This window comes from Opisthocomus hoazin, chromosome 4 (genome assembly GCF_030867145.1).
Source record: "Opisthocomus hoazin isolate bOpiHoa1 chromosome 4, bOpiHoa1.hap1, whole genome shotgun sequence".
NCBI classification, from domain to species: domain Eukaryota; kingdom Metazoa; phylum Chordata; class Aves; order Opisthocomiformes; family Opisthocomidae; genus Opisthocomus; species Opisthocomus hoazin.
The window spans coordinates 20730572-20753629 of NC_134417.1; the positions used below are offsets into that span (position 1 = coordinate 20730572).

At 41.0% G+C, this 23058-nt stretch overlaps 2 protein-coding genes across 4 annotated transcripts in view; one reads left to right on the top strand and one right to left on the bottom strand.

The window, feature by feature from the left end:
• Positions 1 to 484: 484 nt before the first annotated feature.
• On the bottom strand, positions 485 to 10386 carry ACTL6A (actin like 6A). Of its 2 annotated transcripts, XM_075418283.1 has the most exons (14): positions 10209 to 10386; positions 9228 to 9304; positions 8865 to 9039; positions 8390 to 8490; positions 6924 to 7021; positions 6143 to 6237; positions 5790 to 5896; positions 5615 to 5704; positions 5371 to 5432; positions 4928 to 5042; positions 4489 to 4569; positions 3428 to 3523; positions 2258 to 2344; positions 485 to 1671 (listed from the first exon to the last, which is right to left on the bottom strand). In XM_075418283.1, exons 1-14 carry the CDS (start codon positions 10231 to 10233, stop codon positions 1591 to 1593), a joined length of 1290 nt encoding a protein of 429 aa, XP_075274398.1. In that variant the 5' UTR covers positions 10234 to 10386; the 3' UTR covers positions 485 to 1590. The 2 variants fall into 2 exon arrangements, with proteins under 2 accessions (XP_075274398.1, XP_075274399.1); XM_075418284.1 differs by lacking the exon at positions 9228 to 9304.
• A 158-nt stretch (positions 10387 to 10544) lies between these two features.
• Positions 10545 to 23058, top strand: part of GNB4 (G protein subunit beta 4) — a 78359-nt gene continuing 65845 nt past the window's right edge. The window contains exons 1-2 of one of the 2 annotated variants that reach the window (XM_075418292.1): positions 10545 to 10591; positions 12511 to 12671. The gene's annotated coding sequence lies outside the window, so the exon portion shown is untranslated. Of the gene's footprint in view, positions 10592 to 12510; positions 12672 to 22855; positions 22961 to 23058 lie in introns of those variants that run through there. The other variant, XM_075418293.1, reaches the window with a different exon arrangement.

Consider the following 23058-nt stretch of genomic DNA (forward strand, 5'->3'; position numbering starts at 1 on the left):
ATAGTCAATTCATTAAGAGAAACAAAAAAGCTTATGTGGTATCTTCACTGGGTAGGTACAAGCTGCCCAGTCAATCTTGGTACTCCTCCGATGCCACGGTAACTTTGTAAAGCACTACTAGTTGCGCTGTGCTAAGATACCAGTTCAGCTGACGTTCCCCATGCCACTTGAATGCAAACTAGACTGACGTCTTTTTCTTCCAGTATGACAACAACAGCTGGTGATTTATAGCGCCTGTTGTAGCTGGTTTAAGTTTGCCTCATTTTGTGAGAGAAATACGGTTTGTCAATAGCTTTGAAAATCTGGAGCAAGCAACTTGGTCTCAAGAGCAACTAATGGTTATCACGATAAGACAAAAGCAGGTTGTTTTGACAAATTACTTTATTGTTTGGAGGTAACGTGAAACTGTTTTCAGCTACAGGCCTCATCATTATTTACCCACAAGATCTTTCAGGATACTAAAAATGTAGCAGTACTGTTTATGTTTTGTTTTTTTTTTTTTACATCAGTTAAATGCTGTTTGGTTTTCCACAGCTTTTAAGATAAGGAGCAAAACTTCACCGTGTCCCAGTACAGACCATCACACAGCTGTAAATTAGAGTAAGCTTAACAGCAACAGAGCTGCAGCGTGACAGCCAGTGCCTGCTGGAAAAAAAACAAAAAAAATCATCCTGCTTGCCCTGACCCTGAGTGCACACTCCCCCTGCAAAACACAGGTGCTTACTGACCCTGCCGTGAGTCAGCCGCGGGAGCTAAACCAGCCATGAACAGCTACTGACCGCCCCTTTGAGGTTGCAGCTCCCTGCCACATGTCAAGCCACATCCTGAGGTCTTCTATGACTATTGCCCTCATCTTGGAGAGACAATTCTTTGCCTTCACTTCCCTGGCTCAGACAAGTTTTGCTTCTCACCTACATGACAAAGGCATTATATACATTCTTAGAAATCAGGTGGAAAGCACTGATTGTTTACTGGAATGAAATTGCTCCATAATAGAAAATTACCAAACCAGTGCTTAATATAACTTCACTACATGGAATGTAACATTTCCACTACAGAGTAAAAGGTTACGCTGAGCTGAGTCGCCTACAGTAGATCACCAAATACAAAATTTCAATTTAGAAGAGTAACTTTCTCTGCAAGTACTCACAAAGTTGCTCAAATAAAAAAAAACAAATTTTATTTTTTTAAGAGCATTTTAAGGCCAAAGTACCAGCAAGGAAGACTAATATGTGAAAGTAGACAAGAGATTTTTAATAAATTTGCATGGGCATTTGCAAGGTTATGCCTCTATTAGCTAATCTGTAAAGCTGTTCCCAGGAAAAGATACTAGAGAAAATAGATATTTATATAAAATTATAAAATGCTTGTTACATGAATTATTGCTTTACAAAGGACATAAACATCCTTTTTCTATGATAGTAACCAATTAGGTCTCTCAAAATTGCTAAGGCTTGTTAAAATGGAACTTGAATTATGCAAAAAATCCAATATAAATTTCTACAAAAAGAGTCCTTCCCATTCCTGAGTATGCTAAAGCTATAAAACAGAAGGAGCACTGAGCAGGCCGCAGTTTTCACAGTAAGAGGTTTAAGGACATTTTCTTTCTACACACTGTTTCCCTCCTTCTTCATATTCTTGTTTAGAAATCCACATCTGTTGAAAAGTACCCTACAAAAAAAAAACAACCGACACAAAAATAAACCAGAAAACAAATGAAGGTTAAGTGAAATATGATTAGCTTTTCCTAGGAGGAAAATCAGGCAAGTGTTCACACTAAATGATAGAAGACTTGATCTGCTTAACTGTCTTTTCCTTTGAATTTTATACTGCTAGCGATTAAACTGAAGACAGGAAGCAGCAGTATTGAAAGCTGATTTCAGTCTGCCTTTCCCATACTGCTAAATTAATCCCCACAAGCCATTTTGGTACTCAGTAAATTGCAGTATTAAGCTCACGAATATGATGCAGAAACTGGTTTGCTACTTCCATGGTGCACTATACATGTCATTTCTAGGTACTGTATTTCAAGCCTGCACCTTGCCATTAAAAATAGGAGAATGTGGCAAAACATTTTTTGACTGGAAATGCTCACGTTGTCTTATTTTCTAAATAGATTCTCCTCACCTTACCACAAGGATAGCCAAGATTATGATTGCTATGGTAGCACAAACTCTGCAATGCAACTCAAACTTACGCGGAATTAGATTTTTGGCTGACAGTGCTGCTCAGCACATAGTGATACAGGTTTACTAACCAAAGAAGCCAAAATCGAACCACCAATCCACGAGCTGAACCTCCGTTCCACTGTTGTGTTGTTCGCGATCAACTTCAGGCGCATGCTCTGAATAGAAAGGGAGGCAAAATGAAATAACAATCAGACAAATTATAGGCTGGTGACTTTTAGGGACAAGAGCAGCACAACACAAAGAATTCTGTGTGTATAACAACATGCAGGTGAAAAAGGTCAATTTTATTAAACTTGCAATAATGCTCATCTGCCCTGTTCTTAGGATTCAAGAATAGCCATAGTGGAACAGAACATCTGTGGCTTTTATCTTGTCTCCCAATAGGGAGCAGCAGCAAACGCCTAAGGCTAGAAACAGGGCAGCTAGAGAGCAACAACACTCACGGCATACATGCTCACCTCTAACACAGGGCCGTTTAAAATGTGCACTGGGACCAAAATGTCTAACATTGCTGAACTTAATTTATCTAGCCCTTTTTGGACCCATTCATTCCTTTACTTTTCAAAGTGCCCTGTAGAAGTAACATCTTTGAATTTCAATGAGTTCCTCTTCAGCTATTATAGAAGCAGTGAGTGGCTACCTTTCATTCACGATATCACAGTTGCTACAAGTGGAACTTTTTTTCTTGAATATGAATATTCAAGAAATATCATAAGCTATGCGTGCTCTCAAGAACACAGGTGTAAGGTATTAATACTTTCTTTGACATCAAATAATTAAAAAAAAATACAAGCATGTTAAATCACCAGGTTTTATCTATGAGTAGGCTGGACTGTCTGTAGAATCTACAAAGACCAATTCCCATGACAAAGTGAGAAGACCTCGGGCAGAATGACTGACTGTGCCTCAAGTTACTCAGCAACACTTCAGAAGAGAGGCCACCAAGGGAAATAGTGACTGTTGCTTAGGGACAATTACAGAACTTAGAATCACAATCTGAAAGCAGGAATGGAGAAGTAAAATATTCAGGAAGCATCTGCTGGAATTCATTTCATGTAAAAACTTTTCAAGACTTCTTTCTTTTCTTTAGAGAAGGAGGAGATTTCTTACCCCACAGAAACCTCTTCAGCTCTTGGGTTCCCAACAAAGTCAAAACTATGATACATGCTTGCGCATTTATGCAGCAGATAAGCAAAACGATAAGTAACTCAACGCAGTAATCTAACGAGTTGTTTTACCGGTGGAGTTTTCTGAGACAGCTCTCTGTTCAATCTGTCTGTGAAACTCTGTATTAGAGTGTTTCCTCCTGCTACAATCACGCTGCCATAGAGGCCCTAAAAAGAGAATAAGCAACCTACAATGTTAACTCTGAAATCATTCTGAAAACAACTGTTTCACAGAATAGAGAGGAATGGCACACAAGTACATATAATAAACAGCAAGAATACATCACCTGATGGCAACAATATTACCTCTCCCAATCCAATTGATTTTTTGATCACTTGAAAAATATTTAAAGACAGCTTAATATTAAACTATACAAGGAAGACAGAAGCTATGTGATTAATGATTCTAAATGATTTCACGGAATATGTTCTGCTATAGAGAACCCTACGCCTACAGGTATCTCCTGTATCCAAACTGTTGGTTTCCTTACAGCTGGATGTTCCAGCCACAAAGGAAAACCTCACAGCACTGCAACAGTTTTGAATGTCACTGATGCTGCAGCTGGTGAACACAAATCGTGGCCTGGCCTACTAAGTCAGACTGACAGGCAAGTGAAGAGGAAAGATTCTGGAACAATCCCCATGTAGTCCATAACAAACTTAAATATTTTCAAACTGACACCTAAGAAAGTTAGAGCAGAGTTTTTAAAACCTCTTTTCTTCATTTTACTCTCTAGAAAAGTTCCATATGATTAGTTATGTTTAAAAAGTGTATCTGCCATGCTCAAAAATCTGAAGATAACACTCAAAGTTATGAACATAAAAGGCTCATCTGAAGCCAATCCCATGAACATTATGCAGTGCCAGCCACAAAATCTGGACATCAGCTATTTAAGTACAGGTAAAAACACCGAGTAAAAGTAACAAAATGCTAAATCAGGATTTTTAAAACAAAACTGTAGTTGTACACATTCCTATATACAAATACACAATATTTCAGAGAATTATTCTAATGTGTTTATCATTATCCTAGGAAATCCACATTTCTTCTTCAACAGTGTTCTGGTCCGCAAAAAATTGTATCAGCACAGAAATATCTATGCCTTAAAATAATACGTCTGACTAACACTTACCGGCCTGATGTCTATATCACACATTCCAACGCTTGTTGTGACAACGTGGCTCACACCCAGCATCGTGTTACCAGATAAACCCTAGAATTAAAATTAGTAATCTAAACATCATCGCTTCAAAAGAGCAAGGCGTATAGAAGCCCTGAATGCACTGAACTTACAAGTATTACTAGACAGGGAGCTAAGCATTTTTTAGGGAAGGAAAAAAGAAAAAAAATCCTATTTTCCCACTCAGCTCATCACCACCCATTTTGAACTACATTTCATCCTTTGCTAGCCCAACCCTAGAACAACACAGGCAAATCGTACCCCGAGGAGAACCACACCGTGTAAATACACACATACAAATCAGGAAATTAAGAACATCATACAAAAGGAAGCCATGTGATAATCTAGCAGTTTAAAGCCTTCCAATTACCCCATATCATAGTTGTTTCACCTTTACGTTGGAAGGGTCAAACAATCCCTCAGGAATTTTTAGACGCTCAGCACCAAAGTCACAGTTATAGCCGTTGGGGAACTCATAATGAACTGTTGGCATCTGCGCCGCTACCCTAGAGCATTAGTCAGAAAGTGACATATCAAAGCGCAACGTAAACAGGATGTTAAGTTATCTAAGTAGCATCATAAACGAAGGTTTTAACTGGAATATTGTGACTGATATGACTTACACTGTCAATAATACTTATTATGAGATCATGCATCTTGGAATATTAAATAAAAAACTATCACCTGGATGTACACTGTATTTCTACTTCTAGAAATAAACAGATTCTATCTAAAAACTTATTCTGTAATAAAACCAGCCAACAGCAATGAGCAGGCTAAGCACCCCATGCACAACTGATAATTAATTTTACAAGAAGGAAAACAGTGACGTACTGTTCATCATAGGTTGAATCTGATACTTGGAGGACAGAAGCCTGGAAGTCCTGAATGACACACTATGGAGTTAAGAATAATACGGTTACAAGAATTTCAGTCTTCAATTTGATAGAATTTATAGAATTGATACTGACTTTTTACAGCTTTTCTACTTCTTCAAGAAAACCTGATATACTCGCAAACCAAACCTCTTTATGGGAGTCCTAGGGGAGTTTGAGACTGGGAGAAGTGACCTACTTACATTACACATGTAGTTGTGCCAGGACCGAGTGACTTGCGGTAACTTCTCTTTTCTCTTCCAATTTGCTGGCGAGCCCTCCCGAACTGCTTCCTGAGATTGTAGGAAATATGACCATCAGTTAACCATTTAACCCTCTCCCCAAGCAAAGACTTACTAAATACAGTTACTTTCCCACCTTTGAAGCAATCATGTATGGAGGAATTATCTCTATGTTCATTTCCTGAAACAATTCCCGGCACTGCATAGTAATAAAGTCTCCTGCAAGTGGTGATTTTACAATACCTAAAAGACAAAAAAAAAGAAAAAAGACAAAAAAAAAGCAGAGCAAGAACCAAAAACCAAACCCACCCTCACCAACCTATACAGCACTGAAATCACAAATAACCTCTCCCAACAAACTATTTGTCAGTGAACATTAGAGATTTTTTTACATATTTAAGGGGATACAGTTTTGTTGTTTTTAAATCTGTTGAAAAGCAGAAAGAAAGCTAATTTGACCTTGATACTGCAATGGTGTTCAATTTTTACCTTGCTGAAGTACATATCCATCATGCACTGGAATAGCAGTGGTGTGTGTTGCTCCGCTATCCAAAATGAGACCTGTAGATCTCCCATTAGCAAAACTAGCCAAAATGATTAAGGAAAATATTGCAATTTTCACTTTAGAAAGATGTTGCCATACAATTAGAGCATAACTAGGAATGAGGGCCCCAACGTGTTATCTCTTGGCTTTATAAAAGGATTTGCCGTTTTCCAGTGTATATCTTCTTTCTATGAAGTGCACAACCTCATAGAGAACAGCATTTAACTTCTATCTGTAAACTAACTGGAGCTTTGGACGCACAAAGGTGAGACTTCACGACAATACTACACAGCAAGCTCTAGGTACATCCAGCTCATTTAGAAGCTGAAGCTGAAAACATGTTATTAGTTTAAAATAATTACAAATATTCATCTTAAGGCTATGGGAACTTCAAGCTCCAATTACTGTATTTAGTAGTCTGGACAACAGCATTTGAGGTCTGTAATATTCTTACCCATGGTACACAATGGAGAAAAAAAAATTTAAAAAAGACCAAAAAAAAAAAAAAAAAAGACATTGCCTCCAAGGAAAACAGTTATATTGGGAGAACTTCAAAACTGAGCTCTAATGCTTTAAAGTTCAGAAACGGAATTTGTCTACTTCCTCCTTAGATGTTTATGGAAAAATTAATTTGAAACAAGATGTCAGACATGCTGCTATACTAGGAATTGCCTAGAATAAGTTTACTGTAATTTCCTGGCAGCAGTGAAACATCCTAAAGGATACGCTGTTAGAACAGCAGTTTTACACAAGAAAAAAGCAGGGATGTTGTAGTGTTCAAACATCAATTCAGTCAGTTTTTCACGCTTCGCTCTAGTATTCCACTGGAAGAAAAGAAACAAAACAAACCACACATAAGTGACCAAAAGGAAGATATATTTATCTTGAGGATCATTAGAGCATGCTAAAAGAATGCTAACATAATAAAGAATTAGAATTATTATAGTCATGTATTCAAGTCACGTTAAAATTCTAGAGACAAATTTATAGTAATTTACGTCTTTAGAACCTATTTTATTCCAATTCTACACAATACGTTAATGCTTATCTAGCACACAAAATTAAGGAAGTATCAACTTCAAAATACAGAGTGAATTCTGAAAATCAAGGGCCGCAGTAATACATGCTTTTACTATTATAACAGAAATTTCTTTACACTTCTATAGCTCTTCCAATATCAGTCTCTCAAAGAACTCCCTAAAACAAGTAACATGCCCATTTTACAAGGGGAAAGATACACGAAATAACTTACCCAGCTGGAAAAAAAATAAATTCAGATTTTCCTCTTTCCAAGGTATCTTCCTACCATCCTCTGTACTTGTGACTAAACCACCATATATATCAAATATTCTACACATTACTGAAAAAGTGAGGTTTTATCCAAGCCAAATATGTTAATGTAAGATTAGTACTGTAAGGAGAACGTTAATGGAAGCCTCTATTCAGACACCCATTGAGCCGTCAAACATGAAATAACCATTGCAAATTCGTCCATACTCCACAAGCTACAATTCAACACAAGGGAATAATGAAAAAGAAAATCCTTTGCATAAGATTTTATTAAAGATAGGCATAACTTTTATATGGCATGTCTATCTTTTGTATTCTGACTTTAAGATCTGCCCTTCAAATGCTGAGCATTATTAAGTGACAGAAACCTTGTCCACACTTTTTCCCAGAAATTTGTGTCCATCCACTTCACTTACCTTACAGGGCCATTTACAGAAATGAAGACAGAAAACTTAAAACTTCTCCATTATAAATACTATTCGCTGCCATATAATATTAGTTGTAAGGCTGAATGAAGCAACAGATTTTTAATGGCATTTTATAAAGTATAACATAATACATAAAAAGACATCCAAACATCTTTTTGCTTTTATCCTAGGCAGTAAAGTGAGTTTTTTTAAAATGTTTACTTCTTTTTGGTAAGTGAAAACAGCAGCACATAGTAAATAGTGTCGAATAAAACTCATGCTAACTATTCCAAACTGATTTATTTTTTAGATATTTTTCTTAAACAAATTACCTTACAGAACCTGGCAAAGTATTTTAAAATTGTTATTTCTGTAGCTAAGTTTTAACACTCGTAACCTACAAGCCAGTGTCAGACTTGTCCAAGACTAGTGTTTGTAGAGTCATCAAGAAGATACAGTTGAGACTTTTAAAAATGCAAAGCTGCTTTTACTCACTGGTGCTTCGGACATAAGGACAGGATGCAAACTTGCTTCCGATTTAATGTGCATCTTGTAAGTGTGGTCCAAAATTGCCTGGAAACTATCCCAGTCTTCAACTGTAAACACATTGAAGCAAGCAGATTAGTTACTTCTGTAAGTTTTGTTTTATTTCATAAACACATAAAGGTTTTCCAATTCTTTTTGTGTGTAGAACTTTTCAGTCAAAAGCTGTCCTCAGCAGACGTACACCTCCTTTAACAGCTTTGCAGAATTCTCGTCCTCTGCAAGCATCACAATCATAACATTTCAAGAATTATGCTGAAAGTGCATAACATTGTAAACCAACTATACTTTATGCATACTTATGTATGTAAATCAGGTATCCATTCTTATGGCTTCTGTTGCCATATACAGCATCTGTTTACACGAAAGCTATGGCTATTCTACAATGCTATTTTAACAACAGGTAGAAAAAGACAGAGCACCATACTCATTCCATTTTTCAAAGGTGAAATGGCCTCCATATTTTCCCTTGGAACTCTCAGGGCATTGGTGTCTATATAGTAAGTTGGGCCCCCTTGTTTGCCTTTGTCACCATCTATCTCCATCAGAGTGCTGCCATTGTCCCTTTCTAGCACCACACCAATGGCTGTTGGAAAATCAACCTGTAAGGCAAAAGGTAAGTATATGAGAATTATCAATGTTTTGGGTGGCTTTTGCTCATAAATTCAGAGCTTTCCTTTTACAATCCAGTCAGAACAAAGCCCAGATTATTCTGAAGTTTCATAACTAACAAACATGCCGTAAGGCATAAATTCATGTGGCATTTCCATTGAGTCACACAGATTCTCACCTTCGGACAGTCCTCGCCTGCATAGCCTGCTCTCACTGTGTACGAGCCAATGTCAAAAACAAGAGCCCCAACTTCATCTGAAAAGATTGTTAATAAAGAGAAGTAGTGAATTATTGTGACGGTCTGCTACAGCCATGACTTTTCCCTGCCCACTGTCTGCTCTGCTTGCACAAGAAGAAAAGCAAGTCAAGGCATCTTTTTCCAGGCAAGGAGAAACTTCTCTACTGAGAACTCCAGTTACCAGCGAGCCATTAGAAGCCTGCAGACAGGCTTTAAATGGGACACTGCAATACTTTCCCTTGGCATAAGGGGAATTTTAACAGGAGATGAAAAACGTAGTTGCGTCTAAACAGATGACAACACAAAGCTGTCAAACAGCGCTGAGTTAACGGCCATGCAAACCCAGGTGAGCCCAGACCTCCCGGGGTGATCAGAATCAGAAAGGCAGGCCCGAAAACTGTCAGCGGAGGCTGCCGCACCGCCAAGCGCCCTCACCCTGGCGGACCCTGATCCCCACCGAGCTGCTCCGCACACCCCTCAGCAAGCCACAGCCGGCAGTGAAACCCCCGGGCCCCTCAGCCCTAACGGGAGAACGAGGAAATCGCACCCCGGGTTCCGCAGCGTGGGGTCTCCCCGGGCCGGCCGGCACCCGATCAGCGCTGACCCAGCCCAAGGCTTGGCCGGTCTCCGGGGGAAGCACCTCAGGGGAACGGCACCGGGAAGGACATAAACAAGGCCCGCCGCCGCCTCCTCCTCCTCCTCAGGCATGCCGGCCCCCGGCGCCTGAGAAACGGAGGGGCCAGGGGGGCTGCGGGACGGCCGGGCCGCGGCCCCCCCCGCTCGGGGCCTGAGGTAGCGGCGGGGAGGCGGGAAGCGCGCGGCGGAGGCTCGCACGCGCCGCCTGACGGGACGGCGCCGAGCTCAACGGTCGCGGGGCGAACGGGGGGGGGCGCAGGGAGGGCGACGGGGCTCCGGACTCACCTCCCCCATACACGCCGCCGCTCATGGCTGCCACTGGGCCCGCGCCGCGCCGCCCGGCCCCGGTGCCCGCCGGCTCCTCTCCTCGGCGATCCTGCAACAATAGCGCCCGCGCCCCGCTCTCCGCCGGCCGCTCAGCCTAACCTGCAGGCCGCCGCCTTCCCGCCAATAGCAGCGCCGCTGGCCGCTCGCCCTCCCACCGCGCCGCTCCCCGCTGAACAGCCGCTCGCCGCTGAACAGCCGCTCGCCAATCGCGACGGGCGGGAGGCGGGGCCGTGCCGCGGACAGCCAATCATGAGGCAGGAAGCGGAGGGCGGGCAGGCCAGGCAGCAGGAGTAGGTGCGGTGTGCGGGAGTGGCGGTGTGAGGAGCGAGGCGAGGCAGGAGGTGTGGGCAGCGGGCCGGGGTGGCCTGGGAGAGTGGGTAGGGCTGAGGGGAAGGCTGCTGGGCTTGGCGGGGTGGGGAGAAGTAGCCTGGGAGTCCCGAGGGGTGGGCTGGCTGCCGCGCCGAGGAGCGGGGTGAGCGGGGCCGGCTGTAGAGAGGAGCGGCAGTGACCGCAGCTGGGCCGTGCCTCAGACCTTCCCCTGCTGCGGTCACTGCTCTCTGTGGGCTCCTCCGCCGAGAATAAAACGCGTTTGAAGTGCTTCTCGGCATCCTAGCCTTGCGGTGTTTCCTTTTCGCTCGGGGCACTGCTCTGCGCCTCAGACCTGGGTTCCTGGGGTGGCTGGTCCGGGTGGTTGGGCAGTTTTGACCTGCCAGCTCAGCTGCCTGCTCAGCAGGTGAGCTTGTCCTTAGGATTTCAGATAGCCTTGCTTGGGGTCCAGAGTTCTCAGCCAAACCGGGCGTTCAGTCAGAGACGGGAAACCATATGAAGCGGTAGGCATTACAGGGAGCAAAAGAAAGAGACCTTGGGCATAGCTGGAGGTTAGCATTAGAGAAGACTAAAATTCTAACTGCAGAATGCAGGAATTGGCTTCAAGTGCAAGCATTCCCACTGTGCATCTTTTTGAATTCCTGTATGAGGGGTGGTTTATTTTGAGAGGATGGGGGGCTGGTTTGGTGGGGTTTTTTTGTGCGTGGCCTACTTTAATCAGTCTTCTTTTCAAGTTCATATAAAATGTATAGCTTATTTCTGTAATACTATAGTAATGATCTCCAAGTGATTAGGTTTAGACAGCACAATAGAATGACATTTTATTTATTACCTTTACGTTTACCTATAAAGTGTTATGTAGCATAATGAATGATCTTAATAGCAATTAATTATATATATTAATTATTTACTGGACTGTAAATAATAAAAAAGTATTTCTTACATTTTCATTGAAAGGCAAAAATTAGTGTTACGAATTTCACTGTCTTATTTTGATGCGAAGTTCTGAACTTCCTACAAAGCTTTATTTTTTCTGAAGTTGTGACATAAGTTTCAATTTTATCTCCTTATTTACACCAAATTTAATCAGTGAGGCAAGAAGAGAGATAAAATTTACATTTGGTGTACCCAGTAGTTTTATTCAGGAGGTTTGTAAAGCTGTTGTGAATCGAACAAATCATTATAAATTTGAGCAAACTTTATGCCAGTGAAGGAGAAAAGCAGCCTAGACGTGTGTGTTTGGACTACAGCTCCTAAGATGCTGCAGTAAACGTTAGGCTGGTGACCAGCAGTCCCCCTTCAAGTCTCATTCTGAATCAAAACATAGGAAAAATAGTAAAATCCAACAGTAAGGGATAACCAGTTGGGTGGGGCGTTGTAAGGGGAATTACGAGAATATCAGGAGGTGATTGGACTTACTGACTCTCAAAGGCAAGGAATTTAGTTTGACACACAGTTTGATTCTCTGTTTCTTTAATGAGCAAACTTCATAATTTTATCATGCAATTTAAAAAAAATGAAGCTTTTACATAAGTTATAACTACAAAATATAGATGCTCGCATTAGGAAGGTACATATAAATACTGCTGTTTCACTAACTGTATCTCATAAAGTCAGTGCGCCTTGATTTTATATTATGAAATCTTTTAATGTGTTATCATGATTTCCAGTATGTGGCACCAATACTCAAGGTAGAGTTGTTTGAGGAGGAGGAATTAATTGCAGATGGGAAAAGCAGTTCAGAAAATTTGGAATTACAGTGCCAGAGGATCTTCATTTAGCTCCTGCTTGTAATTTATTTTGTAGTAATTGTTCATTGTATTCAGATGATAATTGACACTGAGCCAGATCCTGCTCTCAGCACAAGAGCTGCTTAGGATTGATCTGCAAGGCAGGAACAAACATGGCATTCTGTTGCTTTATTTTTCTGCAGTATTTCTTCAACACAGAAGAATTCCTGGTGATGCCATCAGAAAATGTGTGCCTGGGTGAACAGGCTTGTGGCTGTGTGAGGCATGGAGAGAGGGCGTGCCTACGCTTGACTCATCTTTACTGCTTCAGTGGCTGATCGGGACTGATACTAGGAACTGCAAGGTAATGTGCACTGGAAATAATGCTGATATCTAGAAACCTCGGGATTTGACAAGCATAAGGCAATAAAGCCAAATCTGTGTAATCCTCAAGAAGCCTGTAGAACATCATCACTGTGGGTTGATAACATTTTACAGTAAGTTTGCTTTACAGCAGTGAGGATAACCCTACAAAGCTCAATCTACATGGGAAATAGACTTCAGGTATCTTTTTACCGCAGAGTCCAACCTTGCTTAGAGATGCAAATCTAGGATTATTTCAGTGAATTCCTGCACATTATCCTATGTTTGCATAAGAGCAGGTGAAATCTAGGGTTTGCCAACACTGTCCATAACATACCCAAATACTTTTTGGGTTTTTTTTAAGTGTTTTTGCTTAGTTTCCTCAGAAGCAAGGATTATAAAATCAAAGTAGATAGAATGAATGTATTTTATCTAGGTTCCCACATGGGTAAAAATGGCCACTACCTCAGCAGGATTTGCCGGTGTAGGTATAATGCGAACTATGTGCTTTTCATGGGAATATGTATGTGACATTGTGTATCATAACTCTAGAGTCAAGCACTAACATGAATTGTCCACAGGAATAAGTGGAAGAATAATTCTAAAAGTGAGGCATAAATCAAAACTCCAAATGATGATGCTTACTAGTGACCAAAAGTTAATTTCATCAGTGATAGTCTGGAGGATCTGAAGCTTCCTGATTATTGCTTTGAGGTTTTTAAAACTTCATTAAGATGTAATTGTTTCAAGCAGGTGCATTCTGGGCCCAGTCTTGTTTAACTTCTTCATCAACAACCTGGATGAAGAGTTAGAATGTACCCTCAGCAAGTGTGCTGATGACACCAAACTTGGAGGTGTGGTAGACACACCGGAAGGCTGTGCTGCCATTCAGCGTGACCTGGACAGGCTGGAAATTTGGGCAGAGAGGAACCTGATGAGGTTCAACAAGGGCAAGTGCAGGGTCCTGCACCTGGGGAGGAACAACCCCATGCATCAGTACAGGCTTGGGGTGGACCTGCTGGAGAGCAGCTCTGCGGAGAGGGACCTGGGTGTCCTGGTGGACAACAGGTTGACCATGAGCCAGCAGTGTGCCCTGGCTGCCAAGAAGGCCAATGGCATCCTGGGGTGCATTAGGAAGAGTGTGGCCAGCAGGTCAAGGGAGGTTCTCCTTCCCCTCTACACTGCCCTAGTGAGGCCTCATCTGGAGTACTCAGTCCAGTTCTGGGCTCCCCAGTTCAAGAAAGATGAAGAGCTACTGGAGAGAGTCCAGCGGAGGGCTACGAGGATGGTGAGGGGACTGGAGCATCTCCCCTATGAGGAAAGGCTGAGGGAGCTGGACTTGTTCAGCCTGAAGAAGAGAAGGCTGCAAGGGGACCTAATATAAGCTTATAAATATCTGAAGGGTGGGTGTCAGGAGGATGGGGCCAAACTCTTTTCAGTGATGCCCAGTGACAGGACAAGGGGCAACGGGCACAAACTGAAGCAGAGGAAGTTCCATCTGAACATGAGGAAGAACTTCTTCACTCTGAGGGTGACAGAGCCCTGGAACAGGCTGCCCAGGGAGGTTGTGGAGTCTCCTTCTCTGGAGATATTCAAGACCCGCCTGGACAAGGTCCTGTGCAGCCTGCTGTAGGTGACCCTGCTTCGGCAGGGGGTTTGGACTAGATGACCCACAGAGGTCCCTTCCAACCCCTACCATTCTGTGATTCTGTGATTCACCTTTCTGGTAATACAAAGCAACATAGGAATTGATGTATATGTCAAGCCAAAACTGAACAGAATGATTTTTTGTTTCTCAACAAGCTGCATTTCCCAATTAGGTGGCTGATGGCCTGTTGTTTTTGAACAGTGCTATACAACTGCCAGTCAGTCTCCCAGACTGCAATACCAGCTCTTAGATGTGGCAGCAGACTGGCTGTGACAATGGGTTATTCATAAAGTCTGTGTTCCTCCTTGTTTCTTGATTGAAAAATGTATGTTAAAGGTTTTATTTTTCTTATTTTCAGATGAGGTCTTAAACATTTATGTGCACTAAAAAAGCATCTGTAGATGAAAAAGCAAAACAATCATTAATACTCATTCACTCAAGAACTTTGTATGACCTCTCAACTTGCCACTTTCTTTAGTAAACTACTTGGGTATTTTGTCAATTTTTATACTTCCCTTCCCTACAATGATGTTGTGAGAATAAACATACTGTCATCCTCCTTCTGCAGAGAGGGAGCTAGAACACAAACTAAATGCTAAACCTCACTGAAGAGCCTCAACATTGCCATGCCTGACCTTTAGGTTCTTAGCTCAGACTGGAACCTAAGCGCTGAGTTATGTTTCATATAAAATGTACTAAAGACAGACACCTTAAAACTGCATTTGTGACAGAGTAACCACTGTACAGGATGTTTGGGCTTAGGGATTGAAAATGCTGAGGAGAGGAGATATGTCTGAAATGTGTCTGTAACTCCAGCAAGGCAGTCACAGGGACATGTCACAGAATCTTCTTTGGGAGCTGGTGTGTTTACTTGTCCTTTTGTAGAAGACCCATGACTCACTCTTATTTTAGAACGTGATTGAAGGAAGAGGTGATGGTGCTTGCTGTTAATATACAGTCAAATTTTCATCACCAATAGATGGCCTGACTAGTTTTTTGTGGGAGGGAAGGGAATGCATGCTGAGATTCCAGCTGACTCTGGCTGGAATAACAGCACCTAGGATACACTGGAGAATGGAGAAAAGCCCCACATAGTATTAGTGCTGCTTTATGGTTCTTAACCGTACGTGATTCCTGTGAAACCAAATTGGAGGACTCTGGACCACTTTCCTTGTTTTGCTCAGCTATGTTATGAATTCACAGAGCCAGATTAGGTGTGATGGTGGTACAGCAACATTTGCCTGGAACTGGTTCTGAGCTAATAGGTCTGCTGGGCTAAGCCAGCCCTGGCCAGAACTTAAGTGTGCATGTACTGCTCTTCTCAGATGAGTCCCTTGCATACATATGTCTCCGTTGGCTCAGATCTGGCAGCACTTGCTGTTTCAGGCTTAGTGCTTGGTCTGTAGTTACTCTGGATCCTTGCAGGGCTGATCAGCTTGGCAGCTGGGCCAAACCTGACCTTACTCAGTACCTCTCATCGGTAGAAATAAAGCTGCTTACAGTTGGGAAGCCAGCTTAGCCTGATAAACAGAGGATCTTTGTGTCAGCCAGTCCTTACCCTTATATGAGGCATTCGGATCCCCTGCGCTTCCCACTGCTAGAATGGAAACTTGGCTAGAGTAGTTGAGCAGGTAGCATGGAGTATAGATTTCCTGTTTCTTGGTCAGGTGCTCTGTCTTCAGCCTCTCAAGGTTCAAATTCCTATTCCCAACTTCCCAGGAGAGTGCTGTGTTGCCTCACTAGCAGTTTCAAACTATGATACCGTGCAGCTAAGAGTCGTGGCTTTGTGCAGCCAGAGGTAAGGAATCCAGAAGGAGAACGTGCTGATTAACCTACTCCTCTGAGAGAAGAGCCCCAAGTCCCTGTTCCTGCATATGCATTCTTTATTGGGTGAAATAAAGCAGCCTTGGGAGTAGAGCTGTAAGGGTGTGCTAATCAATGATCTGATTGGAGTCATGACACATTTTATGCTACCTTTTGAAACTCCGTGAGGGTTGGAGTCTTGGCCTGTTTTACTATAGAAAGCTATTTTCACTTGACATCTGGAAATGTTTCTTGTGAAGGGGAGGTTTTGGTGTAACCATGTCTATTCTGTGCAATGTTTGCTCTTCCACCAGGAGAGGGCATAGGCAAAGCAGGGGCAGAGACTTCCGCAATCAACGTCAATGCAGCCAGTTTTGGAATACAAACTAGAGTAGCATTATTTCTACCGGTTTTAAAAAAAACAAGGTATTAACTTGATTTGCTAGATTTATGCATTATTGTATCCCCCCCAAAATAGTTATAAACTTAATTATCAAATGGTAGGTCAGTGAGGAAAAATAATAGCTGGATGGGCATGTTTGCAAAGAGATTGTCACTTTTTTCCTGAGTTCGTTTAGGTCGTTACTGTGACAAGTATGTACAGTATCATCCAAAATGAGTATGTAGAGCAATGCAAGTGCACTGCAGTAAGAAGTCTGATGCAGAAAAGGGTGTGCTTTTATTCAGGAGACACCGATTTATACAGGGAAGCTTAAGATTGCAGTGCTTTATCTTAATATTTATTCACAGAAAATCTGTATTCTAGGGCAGCCACGCTACTACTGTTCAAAAGTATCAGCTGCTAAATTACAGCATCAGCACACATCTGTATTAATATGCTCCATTTTACAAAGTTATTGAGGTGATAGATAAGATCTTTGCATTATTTGATGATCATTGAAATTGCTGTAACAGATAAGTTCATGGCATTTTTAATAACTATTATAAGAATTCTGTTTTTTATATCCCATGCAACTTTGTAACCCCTTTTTCTTCCACTTATGTGGTTATCTTGGAGTCTGATTCTTCTCTCTCACCACTTTTAGACTGGCACAGTGTCTTTTATTTCAGTGCAGCAGAGCTGTAGGCAAGAGGTGCATTGGCCCAAGATATCTTCCTTGCAAGTGAAATTGAGAGGAACTGGTGTTTCCAAATGTTGTCAGGAAAAGATGTGGTACAGTGCAGAACTTGACAAGATCAGCAGATGATGAGCTTTGCTTGAGTCCTGATATGTCAGCTTACATGTGTGGGTAGTCTTCGTTATTTATTTCTTCATTTGAAAATGAGCTGTGGCTTAGGGCGTGCTGGCTAGGAGGGTGGTCAGGGATGTTATGTCTCATGGGAAATAAACAGCATATAAGAGCACCACTCGATGACAGTCTTGGTTCTTTGTATTTATTAATTTCTTGAAACTTTTAAATATAGAAGACTTTCAGAGAGAGAGTTTTATTATCATTTATGCTATTTGTTTTCTTTGAACAATCAACAAAACAGAAACAGAAAACTGTCTAGCACTATGGGATGCTTGTGGTAGAGGAGAGCTAATTTGGACAAGTCTCAGGTATTTTTAAACTAGTGTTTTTAGGAAACTGGGCTTATGCTACCTTTTTGATTGCTTCCACAGATGATAAGGTTTCAGCATAAGCTATGTTACATTAGCTGACAACAGATAATCCATCTAGAACACAGACTGTTTGAATATCTTCTTACGAGGAGCGGCTGGAGGAACTGGGGCTGTTTAGTCTAGAGAAGACGAGGCTGAGGGGGACTTTACTGCTCTCTACAAATACCTGAAAGGAGGTTGTAGTGAGGCAAGTGTTGGTCTCTTCTCCCAGGTAACTAGCGATAGGACAAGAAGCAGTGGCCTCAAGCTGTGTCAGGGGAGGTTTAGATTGGATATTAGGAAAAATGTCTTTACTGAAAGAGTGGTCAGGCATTGGAACAGGCTGCCCAGGGAGGTGGTAGAGTCCCCATCCCTGAGGGTGTTTAAAAAATGTGTAGATGTGACACTTTGGGATATGGTTTAGCAGGCATGTTGGTGTTGGGTGGACGGTTGGACTCGATGATCTTAGAGGTCTTTTCCAACCTATGATTCTATGATTCTATCTTTATCCTAGTAAGACCTTTGATCCAAAATTACTGCTTTTTGAGACGCACAAATGAATGCAAACATGAAACGCAACTGAAGGAAACCAGGGCTTTTAAGCTATATTGCTTAGAAGCTGCTTATTTCAATGGCTTGTTTAGATTTACCTTAAACATAGTTGTAAACACAGTTTCTTTAAGTGTGTACTAGTGCTTTCATGCTCGCTGGTGCTAGCACAGGGATAGCTAATCCTAGGCACTGAAGAGCTATGTTCCTCACTAGAAGTTCTAGTGTTGTATGGATCCTGAGGCTGTCACCTACCAGAAGCGTGGTTTGGTTGACTTGGTAGCTGATGGTTAATCTGAACTACCAGCTCTGCAAGTAAGTCAGCAGAGACTGCAGGTATCACCATCACTGGTGGCCCTGTATGACCTTGCCCTGTCTTGTGTTGGAATGAGTTGAAATGGTTGGACTTGCTACTGTCCTTTCTCCTCAGAACTACTCCCGTTTTCCCGCTCCAACGTTCCTCAGCTAAGGTGGTTGTCACCTATTGGAATATTTTGGCACATAGTTTATGGGGTCAGGAGAGACTAATCTGCGTCACAAAGATGCTAGATGAAAAATGCTGGAACTGGAAGAAAGATGGAGTGAAAGTAATGAATTGCTGGTTTTGGATGCATCTGTGTTAAAGGGCAGACTGTGTCTATGAATTTGATTAAAACTGAGTACTAAAGGATTCTACCAGCAGTGTATTCATATGCAGATGTTTGCATTTTCTGAATGTTAGTACTTTCTGTTCCTTTATCTCACTGAATTTCACTGTAATAATGTTGGCAGTTAAAGACAAATCATGGGAAAGCCAGTGAATGCTGAAAGCCTGTAGTTTCTGCTACTAAGGAATGTCTAGAAGGACAGAGAAAGAAAAAAAATATTTTGCTTACTCAACAATGTATTGTTCAGAATCATATTCATAGCTTAGGAAACAAAAATCATCATTCACCTCTTTCTGATGTTTACACGACATGACAGTGTAAAAGCCTTCACAGAAGTAATATGTTCTGATAGTGTTTTTTTATTTTCTATAACTTTCTGGCATATAATGCATTTGGCCTGCTAAAACCTGAGCTCATTTTCTCCACCTAAAAACCAGATTGGAGTAGACACACATAAGAGGAAGGACAGAACTTGGAAAGTATGGAGAAGGCCCTGTGTGATAGTCTTTTATGACAGGTGACTACAGGCATGTTTAAGGGGTGGATTCTGCAAGCAATGCATTTCATCAGCATTTAAATGGTTCATCCAGAAAAATACTGCAGACTTTTAACTCTCACTGACTTGAGTGAGCTGATCCTTTCCTGGGATGAATCACTTAGAATAAAATCAGTAATAACTTACTTATTGGATGATTTCTGTCTCCAATCTTTTTTTAATGTACTGACTAATTTTTAATTTCATTTTTTAATGTATTGGCAAATTTTATCAGCATATGGAAAGGATTCTTTAAGGATTGGGAACCCAGTTTTCCATCAGGCACTGCATATGTTAGACTCAGCGGCATGGCTGACACAATGTCATGAAATGGGTGTTAGATTCTGTCATTGTGCCTCTTCCTAAGACTCCACTAGAAGCCTTGTTCCCTGACTGCAGCTCTGCACCAATGTCATCCTCTTCTCCTCATTGATTGGATTTGTCCCTGTTGTGCTGCCCAGAACATTCACATGAGTCAACCTCACATGCTGAGACAAAAGCAAGTTGGTGGGGTTGGATATGATAAAAAAAGATGAAGGTTTTGTTAAGACCATCTATTTGCAAAAATACAAACATTTTTTGTGTATTTAAAAATACTTTTTCTTACAAAAGATGTTCATGACAGACCTTATTTGTTCTTAAAAAGTAAGTTTGGGAACACTCATGGAAAGATTTTTGTTCAGTTGTGGTAATGAGTGGAATGTAGGTGGAAAGTTTGTAGCTGGATCTAAATTTCTGCAAAGGGTAATTGTGGAAAAAAACAGAAGCTTAGATTTGGACTGTCAAAGAGAAGATGTACAGGAAGCATAGAGCATGCACTGGCCATCTACATATTGGTGAACTTTTCATTCTGTGGTTTCTAAACACAAAATAGTGCTTGCTGTCCCCCCATCAGGAAAAACGTAGTATCGGAGGTAATGTTATACTATGGTTTCACTTTGCTCAGATCAAGATATTTCTGTCAATTATAACCCAGAAGAACATTTGCTAGTGTGATGATGCCAGAGTTTAAATAATTAAAAATGAGTTGTCTTCAGCAAATAAGTAAAATACACCTAATGGAGCATTGTCTTTTGAATATCCTTTCTGTTCATTACTTGTTTTGTCATAAAATGCAGTCACTTCCAATGGCTCGTTCAGCCTTTTTGGAAAATGGTGATGATGCAAGTGTACTGCCATCTTCCTCATTGCTGGGGGGATAGTACATTTTGAAAATACTAAAAACGAAGCCCTTTTTTATATAAAACTTTTCAGTGATAGCACTGAAAGCCCTTTTTGAAGGAGTTAGAATCTTTATTCACATTGGAAATATTTTATGAGAATTTATCCAGCAAGCTAGTAGTATAGCGGAGTTAAATAACTTGGTTGTCCTTAAATCTCAGCTCACTGTCCTAGTCAGGAGGACAATCAGGGGCCCTGCTGCTAAGGTAGTTGCATTTTCTCTCGGGTAGACGGTGATTTGGTATAGATCTAACACTCTGACTGGAAATGAGTGGAAAAAGAATGAGTGAAGATACTTGCCTTCCCCCTTGTTACTCTGCTTTCAAATTGTGGGGCTGGAGAAGATTCAGTCAAATCTCCAGTCTGCAACCAGAGGGTAAGGCTAGTTCATGCTTAGTGTCAGTAGGCTCTGTCCAGGTGCAGAGCAGTGGTGCAGCAGTGTCCCGTCTTTGCCACACCCTGAAACTGAGGGTTTTAAGCGTTGCTACGTCCATAAGGAAATCTTACCATTCTAGAGCAACTGTTCTGATAAAGATTTTTTTCTTTTACATTAACCTCATTATTTGGTGTAGTAGTGCATGTACTTCTCTCTACAATTATCGGTTCAGTCTTCCTTCTGTTGCACTTAGAAAATCATATTTTTAACAGGAGGTAGAAATGTGTACACTGTGCTTAGTGTGCTGATTCTTCCCACCTTGAGAGTTTGTTTGCTCTTGAAGGACCTGGATGTAATTTTTTTAATTAGGTGTTGGCAAAGTTTCTTGCCTTTTTTTCTTGTGTGAACAAGCTGGGCTTCTAAAGCCTGTCTGTCCTCTTCTTCAAGGACACCTAAATTTGAATACATCAAAATTTCAAGGAGTGCTAAATTTTATTCCAAAAAGTTTTTACTAATTGAATTTAGGCAGCTAGGTACAGAAATCCTGGTTGCAGCTGCTGGTTACTTCTGTTTCTTTTCAGGTTTGAAGTGGGGCAGAGTTCAAATACATCTAACGTGTTTTCATCAGGAGTTCAGCACAAAACTCAGTTGTCATGGTAGAGCCGTTCCCATCCAACTTTTACATAATAGCTAAGTGGTTAGAGCAGCTGCCTCAGTTCATCTCTGAGAATTGTGCCCTTTCCTTCAGGTTATAAAAAGATCTAACTGCTCATGCTTTCCAGTATGCTCTTTGAAAGGTGACTTATGTGCATTTAGGAATCCAGAAATCCAATGAAGAGCAAGTAAAAGGATGCCTGATCCTGAATTGTAATTGGTAACATGTGCAAGCAGGGGTGGAAGATGCTTTTCTTGGGTTTCGTACTCAGAATTCCTTCAGTTTTACTTAATGGTATAAAGAGTGGTGCAGATGCTAAAGAATCTCAAAGCAGGTTTCCTTGTTATCTTACATGTGGGGTTTTTTTTTTCTGTGTAACTGTGGAAGAATTAACCACACCCACATTTCTCTAGCTCTATGATGTACATATCATAGTGCAGTCAAATTCACTGTGATCATGCTGTGCAAAAATAACAAAATGCTTTTTAGATGTTTGGTTAGAATCATGTCATCTTGAGGCAGAGTATAGTTGTCAGTAACACTAAATACAATTGCTAATGTGTTGATTTCTACTGGCATAAACACAAGAACTCTTGTACAATTTGTACAAATGCATTGTTAGGGAAAAATGAGCGTGTGAGAGCTAATGTGGATAAATACAGCAACAAGTAACTTTACGTAACAATAAAAAAGGTGAAAAGGAATAATGAAAAATACATCCATTCTTTTCTGAATACTAGTGTGAGCTATTTTAACGGGAAATTTTAACAGAATGGAAAAAAGAGAATAAAAACAGTGACTGAATTATTAAAATAATCAGAAACCAATTTACTTCAGTTAAAGACTTAAAGATGCTCCCAATGCTTTGGTTCAGAAAAAAATTAGAAAGTTTCTTATTCACCTCGGCAGGCATCTCTGCAAAATGGAAGGTCCCTTGTGCTCCTCTGAAGCCATTTAATGCATATATGAGCATGGATTCTCAGAACTATCTATAATGCATATAGTGCTTTCTGCTCTCAGTGGCTTTTTTCCCACTCTCTTTACGTCATTTGCCATTTGTGAGGGTTGCCAGGGTAATGACCAATCATCCCTGGAGAGATGCCTGCTAGTAAGGACAACATAGGCTTTCTCTTTTTTGGTATTCTGCAGTATGTATTTGAGAGCTATTCTAGCATCAAGATTGCAGAACTTTTGTTTAGTTTGTAGGGAGTGAAAGTTCACAGAGTATGAAATAACAGCTTACAACTATTGAGGTAAGTGAGGATTTTTCTTTTCTGTTTTATTAACAGCTCTGTCTGGATTTATTCAAAATGTTGAGCTTCATTACCAATTTTTTTTTGCTATACGTGTA